This window comes from Tachypleus tridentatus, chromosome 1 (assembly GCF_004210375.1).
Source record: "Tachypleus tridentatus isolate NWPU-2018 chromosome 1, ASM421037v1, whole genome shotgun sequence".
In the NCBI taxonomy this organism is placed as follows: Eukaryota; Metazoa; Arthropoda; class Merostomata; order Xiphosura; family Limulidae; genus Tachypleus; species Tachypleus tridentatus.
Window position 1 is genome coordinate 116,282,940 of NC_134825.1, and position 12,319 is coordinate 116,295,258.

General features: G+C 34.8%; 1 protein-coding gene across 2 annotated transcripts in view; it reads left to right on the plus strand.

The window, feature by feature from the left end:
* Positions 1–12,319, plus strand: part of LOC143222249 (irregular chiasm C-roughest protein-like) — a 76,159-nt gene extending 63,840 nt beyond the window's left edge. The window contains exons 6-9 of one of the 2 annotated variants that reach the window (XM_076448489.1): positions 8,440–8,615; positions 9,044–9,203; positions 9,931–10,087; positions 10,909–12,319. In XM_076448489.1, the coding sequence (XP_076304604.1) occupies positions 8,440–8,615; positions 9,044–9,203; positions 9,931–10,055 (461 nt within the window). In that variant the 3' untranslated portion in view covers positions 10,056–10,087; positions 10,909–12,319. The remainder of the gene's footprint in view (positions 1–8,439; positions 8,616–9,043; positions 9,204–9,930; positions 10,088–10,908) is intronic. The other variant, XM_076448497.1, reaches the window with a different exon arrangement.

The following is a 12,319-nucleotide window of genomic DNA, read 5'->3' on the forward strand; positions in this document are numbered from 1 at the left end:
TCTATCTACAACTTGGTTAACAGTACAACATTCATTCTATCTACAACTTGGTTAACAGTACAACCTTCATTCTATCTACAACTTGGTTAACAGTACAACCTTCATTTTATCTACAACTTGGTTAAGAGTACAACCTTCATTCTATCTTGAACTTGGTTTACAGTACAACCTTCATTCTATCTACAACTTGGTTAACAGTACAACCTTCTTTCTATCTACAACTTGGTTAACAGTACAACCTTCATTCTATCTACAACTTGGTTAACAGTACAACCTTCTTTCTATCTACAACTTGGTTAATAGTACAGCCTTCATTCTATCTACAACTTGGTTAATAGTTGAACTTTCTTTCTATCTAAACTTGGTTAACACTACAACCTTCATTCTATTTACAACTTGGTTAACAGTACAACCTTCATTCTATCTATAACTTGGTTAACAGTACAACCTTCATTCTATCTTGAACTTGGTTTACAGTACAACCTTCATTCTATCTACAACTTGGTTAACAGTACAACCTTCTTTCTATCTACAACTTGGTTAATAGTTGAACTTTCATTCTATCTAAACTTGGTTAACACTACAACCTTCATTCTATCTACAACTTGGTTAACAGTACAATTTTCATTCTATCTACAACTTGGTTAACAGTACAACCTTCATTCTATCTACAACTTGGTTAATAGTACAACCTTCATTCTATCTACAACTTGGTTAACAGTACAACATTCATTCTATCTACAACTTGGTTAACAGTACAACCTTCATTCTATCTACAACTTGGTTAACAGTACAACCTTCATTTTATCTACAACTTGGTTAAGAGTACAACCTTCATTCTATCTTGAACTTGGTTTACAGTACAACCTTCATTCTATCTACAACTTGGTTAACAGTACAACCTTCTTTCTATCTACAACTTGGTTACCAGTACAACCTTCATTCTATCTACAACTTGGTTAACAGTACAACCTTCTTTCTATCTACAACTTGGTTAACAGTACAGCCTTCATTCTATCTACAACTTGGTTAATAGTTGAACTTTCTTTCTATCTAAACTTGGTTAACACTACAACCTTCATTCTATTTACAACTTGGTTAACAGTACAACCTTCATTCTATCTACAACTTGGTTAACAGTACAACCTTCATTCTATCTACAACTTGGTTAATAGTACAATTTTCATTCTATCTACAACTTGGTTAACAGTACAACCTTCATTCTATCTACAACTTCGTTAATAGTACAATCCTCATTCTATCTACAATTTGGTTAACAGTACAATCTTTATTCTATCTATAACTTGGTTAACAGTACAACCTTCATTCTATCTACAACTTGGTTAACAGTACAACCTTCATTCTATCTACAACTTGGTTAACAGTACAATCTTTATTCTATCTATAACTTGGTTAACAGTACAACCTTCATTCTATCTACAACTTGGTTAACAGTACAAACTTCATTCTATCTACAACTTGGTTAACAATACAACCTTCATTCTATCTACAACTTGGTTAACAGTACATCTTCATTCTATCTACAACTTGGTTAATAGTACAACCTTCATTCTATCTACAATTTGGTTAACAGTACAATCTTTATTTTATCTATAACTTGGTTAACAGTACAACCTTCATTCTATCTAGAACTTGGTTAATAGTACAACCTTCCCATGTCTATTAAAGGAATGAATTAAAAAAATGCAAACAATTACAGAACGCCCCCTACGCTAGTACAGCGGTAAGTCTTCGGATTTACAACGCTAAATTCAGGCGTTCGATTCCCATCAGTAAGCTCAGTAGCTAGTCCGATGTGGCTTTGCTATACGAAAACAGAAACACAGAAATACATTTGTTTAAAGAAAGTTAATGCACGGATGGTTAATATCAGTTCTTTAAAATCATCGTAAAAAGAACAGTTAAGGTTAAAGTGTGTAACAGTTACATAATAGCCGAGACAACCATTAAACCATAGCGATGTATTTTACTATCCAATCAGAATTGAGTTTCATTTTTCAGTTTTGCCTGTTAACATTCTACTATACTGTTTGCCTTTGCTGTTATGTAGTGTAAGTGCTGTTTCTAATATCTTACTTACATTGTTTTTGGTATTAGCCACCTTACGTTTCTGAAAACGTTTATTTACTTCACGTAAACGCATGTCGTTACAAACGCGAGATATCCAAGACGCCTGTGTGGCTTCATCAGGATTAGTTGGTTCATATAAACACGTCCTGTTACAGTTATCTGAAATTTAAAGATGGTATTTCGCTACCGTTTTAATCAAAATATTTAAAGACATTTCTGGCATCTACCAGATATGTCTTCCTCGCACTTTGAGATTGTTATTTATTCTTCACTGAAACTGTTGACTCTAATTAAATACACTCTCGAACACAGTAAATAGAGCGTCTTCGTAAAATGTTTTATCGTAGGGTGGATTATTGTAAATAATACGTGTACCGCCCACTAAGCGAGTGTGTGTTTTCTTATAGCAAAGCCACATCGGGTTATCTGCTGAGCCCACCGAGGGGGAGCGAACCCCCTGGTTTTAGGGTTGTAAATCCGTAGACTTACCGCAGCTCTAGCGGGGTGGGGGAAGGCCACGAAGCGATAACGAATAAATGAATTTCTTTAACAACGTTCTTTATAGGCTTCAGGCTACATATCCCTGTAGGCCTGACTTCACAAACTATGTTTCAATAGAAATTCCGAATCTAATGTACGCCTAATTCCCAAACAAAGCTCATGTAATTTATTTGCAAAATTTCATCGTTAACTTATCAATAAAGCAAACAATAGATGCCAAACTTACTAGCTCGATCATTGACAAACAGACTCACTAACTCTCAATGTCTAACTCACTAAAACTCTACGTGTAGCTGTACTGATTAACTAACTCTATCTCACTCAGTTTAAATAAGTTTTCCATTACAAATATAGCTTACGGCAGTGCCAATCGTATTACATTTGCGTTCAATTCATTAGCCATTTATGTTTTTTCAACATTCGTTAACGTAAGGTTAATGAATTTATAATTAACTCGCTTTGTGAGACAATGATAATTCGAATGGAAGACACTCTTACTTTCAAATTAATATGTTAGACTGATATATATTTAGCTTTATGTTCAGAAGCGGGAAAGATGGATTGTTACAATGAGTTTTTGCCATCATGATTGCTTAATAAATTACACTTTATTCGCGAATTGAATAGCGCAGTATAGTTTGTTTCAGCGTGTGTCTCATTTACGAAGTTGTATATACCAGTCTTCAATAGCGTCTTCTAATTCCAGATGGCCCTCTAGGTGATCATATCTGGAAATTCTATTGTATTTACCTTATGGTACAATAGAATACCTTTTTAGGGCTCCGAGAGCCAGTGCCGAAATTAGTTTATTGTCTACGTCCTTCGAGGCTTTGTTATAATAATTACCAGTTCCATTTCAGTCATTGAAGAGTGTTTACCCTTAACAGTGCTGAATACATAACACTAAACGTTAGAATTCTCGTCCGGTTCACAGACGTCATTTTCAGTATTATCCTGCTAATTTGTATCCATATGTAAGCAATGTTCAAACAGGTAATATTGACATTTATTGATAAAACCAGCCAACCAGTAGTGTTCGAAAATAAAAATTATCTAAAGATTAAGGTCTGTAGTGTTCGAAAATAAAAATTATCTAAATATTAAGGTTTGTAGTGTTTGAAAATACAAATTATCTAAATATTAAGGTCTGTAGTGTTTCAAAATAAAAATTATCTAAAGATTAAGGTCCGTAGTGTTTGAAAATAAAGTTATCTAAAGGTTAATGTCTATTTTCTGGTCTACGTTGGACAAGTTACTTGTGGATAAACTCTTAAAATAATGGATAAGTAACATAGAGATATTACGTAAATTTAGCGTGGAATACTTTGTATAGGAAGTATTTGATCAAATGCGAGGATACAAGCAGAAAATAGTTTTGTTTTGAGACAGTTAAAACGATTACTATCCTATTCATTAATTTATTTTTCTCACACAACATACAAATATTACTTGAACATTAAGCCTAATTTCTAAATGCTTTAACTGTGGGATCATTCTTGTATTTCCAAAAACTACGATTTTTTAGGTTTTACGTTAATCAGTATTAAGCCTCTTGTGGGATTTAATACTATTTTCTCATTAATTAATTATATTCTTATTTGTAATTACTTCAGAATTAGAATATAAAATACGATTATTCTCATTAATTAACTGATTTTTCTGCTTCGAAAAGTTTTTGATGGATTTAATTTACTGTAAAGAAGAACCAAGATAACAGCAAAAGACGAGCTAGGCTTAACAGTGCACGTGACAGAAAACAGCGAAAAATGTATTATGCTTTAATAATGCAAATGGCGGACAACAGTGAAAAATCTGCTGTGGGTTAGCACTGGGATCGAAAAATAACAATGAAAGATTTACAGTATTAGGCTTATCATTGCAGGTAATTTTTTTTAAAAGTTTACATTCGTTATCATCTTTCTTTAATTAGCTGAAAGCATAGTAGTAAAATGATTGCCTCGTTTTTGATATAAGTGAGAACATTATAAATTACATTACTTAGTTTTTAGACCACTAGAACAAACAGCATAGTAACTACCGTGCAGTATCATAATTTACGAAGCTAGTCAATTAGGAGGTAATAAAAATAATAATAAAACTAACAGTGAAAAACCCCATAGGATATGACATATAAAATCAACTGATTTGGTAGTCTTATTTCAGTTATGCTTACCAGCTAGTCTATAACAGGTTTTCAACCAGAAATATTATTTGTGGACGTTTCTTTTTCTGCCCTGAGCCAGTACCTTTTGTTCCTTATTATCTTACTGGCACAACCGATCAATATCAAACACAAATTAAGCACGTTCAGAATAGAGATAGCTGAATGAATAGAGATTCGACGTCAATACACGATACAGCAGGAAAAAAACGAATATCATTGATGAGCTATTCGACAGTGCCATCCTTTCAAAACGCCAAATAATTATTACAAACTCTTCAAGAGGAAGAAGGAAACATAATTGAGGTTCAACTTCTCGATTTATCCGGGCACTTTAAGAACTCTTGCACTGTTCTGTCGTTATCTGTTGTGGAATTCATGATAAATTGTCCTCTATCGCGTGGTTAGGATGCACGTCGGATGTCATACCACACGAACAGAGGGGCAACATGATACTGAGTCAGTAATACAACTTTGAAGGCAGGTGTTTTTAAACCTTTATTGAAATCGATGCTGTTTGAACCAGTTTTTGGCTTACAGCAAAAATCTTCATTGCAGTATAAAGAAGTAGTGAACAAATGGGCTTTGTGTTTCGATGGCTTCCACCTGCTGTCGTATTTAATTGATTTAAAATATTCTTTTGAGTATGCAGTTTGAGTTTCAGACAAGTGTGTTTTAATTATTATTTATTATTATAACAGCCCTTTAGCTAATATCAGTTAAAGCTTTATGGGAGAAAAGAAAAACAAACATTGGAGTGTTTTAATACAATTAATATGGAGACCCGGAAGAACTGGACTGTGGACTATATGGTAACAGCTGACGCATGCTCAATATACAATAACATTAGTAATCATTATCAAACATCTCTAGACGAACATGGACAGAAGGTAAAATACTATCTGTCAGGAATTTGGTTCAGAACAAAACGAGTGTCTTACCAACAGAGAATATAGCGTATATAAAATTGGTAAAGCAAACTGATTAACGAGCTGTTGAAAACAATGGCAGTAAATACGTTGTAAACAAAGGAAAAGAAACATTCAGTCGTTCACTGATTTCACATTTCTAGGAAAGCAGAATACTTGTAACGTACGTTGATAAAGGAAAGCTTTCTTAAAAGGTTATAAAATATAGATTTACTGTGACTAAATCTTCGGTCAAACGCATGAAAAACACCTTTTTTACTGACGTCATTAACGATTAGTTCTATTTAATGTTTGAGCTGAACAAGAGATGGCGACACCAACTTCTATATCTTCCAGGCTATGATTTGCTGTTATATCACAGCTAGTAACTGCTAATAGTAAAGCACTTTAGATGCTTCATATTATACAAATAGTATATCACCTCCCAAAAAATACTTTATACAAATTTCCCGTGTTTAAAAAACCTTGTGCTAGCACCATCCATTTTCGCCCAGTTACCTCATCTATATCAGTGCTTAGCTTCACTTTGAGGCTGGTATATTTTGTTTATGAATCCAAGACTTTGTGGTTTTCTGCTCTTTAGGAGCGTGGCTGTCTTTTGTGTGATGATCTAATCTCACTATTGCTGTTATGTTTCTTTAGTGAACTTCTGCACAAGATCGAATAACTGGCCAAATTTCTGCCTGGCTTATCATTTGTCACTAATGAAACGACGTTCATTCGGTTCACTGAACCCTAACACTTTCTTTAAATTAAAGTATTTCTCTTGTTACTTTTAGGCGTGACAAACAAGAAAGTTTAACGTTAATTAAATAGAAATACCTCTACAGAGGTTGAGTGCATTATATTATAACGATTTTCGAGTTTCTCTACGCCATTACAAGCTATGTTGTCGTGCAGTGTCAATCCCTATCTGAAGATCACGCATCTTGACAATAGCTCTTCTGCGTGTTTTAAAAGAGCTACGATGTAAGGCTTTCATGTCCAAAGCGTAATATTCCTCCCTGTTAGCTTTCCAAACTCCTCCTAGTGTACAAGAGCAATGGTTTCTCACCACTCAGTTAAACAATCCGATTGCACAGAAGTCTACATGTCTTCACATGGAACAGCACAAATACACATTACATTTTCTAGGTGCTTGAGATATGCAAAGGTTAAACAGGAGGTATGACTAGAAGTCTTATCTTGGTAAATCAATATCTTTTTGGCCTCGTTTCCAAACACAGTTCCTTGTCGTTTATGTTGCGTATCAGTGTCTGTGATACGTGGACTATTTTTACCATTGACCTACGTGTTCGTTTAACCTTACCATTTCAGCCGTGGGGACGTTATAATGTTACGGTCAATCCCACTATTCGTTGGTTAAAGAGTAGCTGAAGAGTTGGAGGTGGGTGATAATGACTAGTGGCCTCCACTGCTAAATTATGAACGGCTAGCGTAGATAGCCCTTGCGTAGCTTTGCGCGAAATTCAAACCAAAATAAAGCAATTCAGTATTGATCCATATTATTTTGTTTTTCAATGCCTTTAAGTGCACAGGATATACCTGTCTTGATTCTAAATCCTCGATCTGGACATATTTCTATGATCATAATGTACGAATATTTTAGAAACGGTTTTTACTTACTCTTCCCCAAAATAACCACATTTTGGTGATTTTAAACCACTTACGAAACGCTAAACAACGTCGAAGTCTGGTCCATATTCGTGTAATTTAACCACGACTTTACATCGGCTGTGGTCGTCACGTGACTTGCTGATTTACATATTCAAATCGTTTTAATAAAACGTACTCAATTCTACGTAATGATGTTCAGTCTGTCATGTAGTCTTAAACATACGTTATTTGCATCTCGCTGAATATAATGAAATTCCTGCTCATGCGTGCGAGCTTCAAGACATAATAATCTAAGACGATAGGCAGCGTCAAGTACGAATATTTATGGATGAGTCTCTCAATCAACAAGGGCAAAATGGATCTAACGTCGGTTTTCCTTTTAAAATCCACATTTACAGACTAACGTAGCCCCATACTCCTAGCCCGGCATGGCCAAGTGGGTTAAGGCGTTTAAGTCGTAATATAAGGGTCGTGGGTTCAAATCCTGGTCGCACCAAACATGCTTGCCCTCCCAGCCGTGGGGGTTATAATGTTATGGTCAATCCCACTATTTGTTGATAAAAGAGTCGCCCAATAGTTGGCGGTGAGTGGTGATGACTAGCTGCCTTCCTTCTAATCTTACACTATTAAATTAGATATCGGCTATCGCAGATAGCCCTCGTGTATACACGTGCAGTGTACAGCGAATATATCAAGACGAATAAATGTAGACCGACGAGTCTTAATATATTATATACTATAAAATCCAAATCACTTTAAAGATATAATAAAGTTATCAACCCTGACTCAGAAACACATTTTGTATTCAGAATTATGGACTGAGGGTCGCGGGTTCGCATCCCTGTCGCGCCAAACATGCTCACCCTTTCAGCCGTGGGGGCGTTATAATGTGACGGTCAATCCCACTGTTCGTTGGTAAAAGAGTAGCCCAAGAGTTGGCGGTGGGTGGTGATGACTAGCTGCCTTCCCTCTAGTTTTACATTACTAAATTAGGGACCGCTAGCAGAAATAGCCCTCGAGTAGCTTTGTGCGAAATTCAGAAACAAACAAAACAAACAGACAGTATTTAGACATAATGTTGGAGTTAGTGTTGACTGCCTCAAGTTATTATTTATTTCTGTTGTTGTTTTGTGTGGTTAGGAAGGCCAGAAGCAATGCCCCTCAACAAGACTCTACTCGCCATTGCTGGAAGGTCAGCTCTTTTATTTGTTCATTACTGTAGCAATCCCCGTCCTTATCGTGCCCACTGGATAGTGCGCCACCTAGCGATTAGTCCTGGAGAAAAACGTCTTCGTTATAACGCTCACAATGTGACAGTAAGTAATAATTTTTGAAGTTACAAATACCATATTGTTTAGAACATTCCTTTTTTTTTAACGTATGTCTTCATTTGACGAAACATAGACAAATATTTATCTGCTTGTTTACGTGCGTGCGTGTATTACAGTATTAAAAAGTGTTATTTTGCATTTGTCTTATGGCAAGTATGTTTAATTATAACCATGCTTTGCCAGTTTCGTAAAGGCGTTTATACCATAACAATTATTGTTAAAACAAAACAATGTGTAAAAGTTCCAAACATTTATGCAAATAAGTTTTACGTAATTTAATTTTGACATTCGCTATCCTATCATTTAAAACTATAATCGCAAATTATCAAGACACTTGACACAAATAGTAAAATAATTTGTTGTTTTTATCTCAAAGAAATACTAATTTTCTTTATTACCACATATTTTTCCAGCTGTTGGAAACCCCAAACTGTTTTCAAGCTGCACTTAAGATTTCGAATGTATTTCCAGAAGATGGAGGAGAAATCTTATTTTTTGTAAAGAACAAAAAAGGTATCGATGATGCAGTTATCTTGCTAAACATCACACAAGCTAGTCTCTCTATATCAGTGGGTAAGTTAGGCTTAATAATTACCCTCTATCGGTTGGTAAGTTAGGCTTAAGAATTACCCTGTATCAGTTGGTAAGTTAGGCTTAAGAATCACCTTGTATCGGTTGGTAAGTTAGGCTTTATAATTACTCTGTCTATAGGCACGTTAGGCTTAAGAGGCTTTTCTAACAAGAACATTATGGTTAAACGTTGAGTAGCCCTAACATGGAGTTTTTTGTATTACAATTACAAATAACTTTTGTAAATTAAGCATACGTGAATGATAATATTATTGAATTTTGTTTCTAATTTTTCTAGGAATATGATTTTTTTTAAAAATTCAAACTAGCACTTTAATTATCCAGGATTGTACGTTATATTTATTCTATAAATATAATAAAAGTAACTAACTGTTTAATTCAACATAAAAAATAAAAGTGACACTGACCCGAAATTTCTTGCAATATTCAGTAGCAGTTTGCGACTTATAAAGTTGCCATTTTTCGTACGTATCTAAAAGGTTCAAAATGTTTTCCTTCTCTCCCATAGAATGTTTTCACAATATGTTTAAAGTTTAACACAGCATTCAGTTGCAGTAATGAGACAGCTCAAATCAAATGAGGAAATGTTTAAGGTTTTAGATAGAACTTCTTAAAGCTTAATAAACCTGAAATGTTGAGCAGAATCTTACTTATCTTTTTCAGTAAGGTTTATATTTAGTTGTTTTTAACAATGTTCGTTATTGGTTAGGCATTATATGCTACATATTAGGTTCGACGACTATCTGGAGAGATCAGGACGACGTCTTATTGTTCATTATTTCCCTAATAACTGTTGCTTGGGCGGAGTCGTTTAGCTGCTTTCTTGTAAGCTGATCAAAGACGAGAAAATAAATAGTCCATCAAAGGTATCATGAATTTGTTCCAATTTTTTTTGTTTAATATTTTGTCAAAAATTTAAAGAGTTTGTATTTTGCATTTATTAAACTGTGCGTAGAGTAAAAAAGAATAGTTTTGAAAAGGATTGACCTGAGATTTTTTACAGCTGATGTGGCAAGATGGCTATGGCGATCGACTCGCAATCTGAGGGTCGCGGGTTAGAATCCCTATTTCACGAAACTTGCTCACCCTTTCAGCCGTAGGGCATTATTATGTAATGGTAAATCCCACTATTCGTTAGTAAAAGAGTAGCCCAAGAATTGGCGGTGGGTGATGATGACTGACTAGCTCTCTGTCCTCTAGTTTCTCACCGCTACTAAATTAGGGACGGCTAGCGTAGATAGCCCTCGAGTAACTCTGTGTGAAATTTAAAAAAAACAACAAAGTTCTCATATATCACGTAACAGACGATAAGAAAATTCCTTACTATTTTTAGATAGATTAACTGATAAAATGTTATTCGGTAGAGTTTTTTATTTGTTATTTAACCTTTAATTTATCAGGAATAACCTCGGCAGAATATCATCCATTTAATGACACAAAGAACCATTTTGTGTCAGATCAAGTTATCAAAACTGAAACTTGGCATTTGTTGTCTATAGTAATTGAATGATTTAAAGCTGCATTCATTCTACAAATCCCGCAATTTGTTAAATATATATTTTAGAGTTAAAATCTCTTAAAATAAAATCCAAAGTTGTTAGACGAACGTTACCCAAAAGTAATAAAACATAATAAATAGTTTATGAAAATGAAGATTAAGACACCTTTGTTTATTTTGCTTTTACAGGCAGAGAAGTGAAACAGGTAGAAGAAATGAGAGGGCGCGACCAAACTCGTCAATAGTTTGTAATAAGTGTTCCCATTATACCGCACTAAAGTATCACTTAGCTCTTCTTCCTACGTTAAACTCTTGTCTGAAAAACTCGTCGAAAGGAACCCACGACGTGTGTGACGAAGCGAACCAATTCGGCTAAAGCTCGTATGTTTATTATGCTTCATAATTCAAACTTACCCACAAGTTTCACACTTGTTGTAAATATACAACAGAAAAGAACGAAACGGGTTCGGGTATTTTGGTAAGAATGTGTATAGGACATTTAACACTTTTACTAGAACTATGTTCTACCCTGCCATTTTGTTTTTAACAGCGAACATAAAAGATATTTCAACTTCTACTCCCATGGGTTTATGTTGAATTAATATATTAGCGGAAAACATAAATGATGTTTTCACTTTTACTTCCATTGTATTATTTTGTTTTTTCTAAGCTGTTAGCAGAAAACGCAAACATGATTTCCGTTTTTACTGGTATGTTATTCTGTTGATTCAACAGGGGCGTAGATTTTTTACACTCGATGGGGGGGGGGTAATTTTTGCAACCACTTATGTGGACTGTTCAATTTACTAATTGGTAATCTCTGATTACGTGAACCTTAAAGCTGTAAACATGCAGTTACAGAGTAATCTTGTTGCCACGATACTTGCGTGTATACTTAGGCCTACTGACTGATACTTACGAACTATCGCTTAGATCGAAAAGCTTAGAAGCACGCCTATATTAAAGATGTACATTTCGGCTACTGAAAAAGCCTACATCTAGGCCTAATTATGTAATTCGATTGGTAAGAACACGAGAATCACAATAACAAATACACAGTTTGTAGGCCTGTGATACATACAATAAAACAATTCAACAGACCAAACTGTAGGGGTGAATGATTGTATGCACCATACCCCCACCTAAAATGAAGAGGGGATGTACACCCTCCATCCCCCCCCCCCCAGGATCTACGTTCCTGCTGTTGGGCTAGTCTGTTAACAGAAAACAAACATTCAAGAACGAAAAAATATTTTCGCTTTGGCCAGCAAGAATTTTATTATTCCTGATTAACCAATAGAAAGACGTAAATGAGGTGGTTTCCACTTTTGCTAGCAGGACGTCCTTTGTACTAGTCTGTTAGCATTAAACATTCTTTATTAATTTATAATCAGATGGTCAGTTACAGTGTCAACGGTACGTACTGATCACAGAAACTTCACTCACATAAAGTTTTTCTTAATTTTTATGTGAAGTCAGCTCTGTTGAAGTACACATTTCCGTCTCTGTAAATCATGTGAACCGCGTGTTTGTAATGGATAACCATTAAGATCTGTTAACAAAAAACAAAACAAAATAGTACACGAATAAATAAATGTAA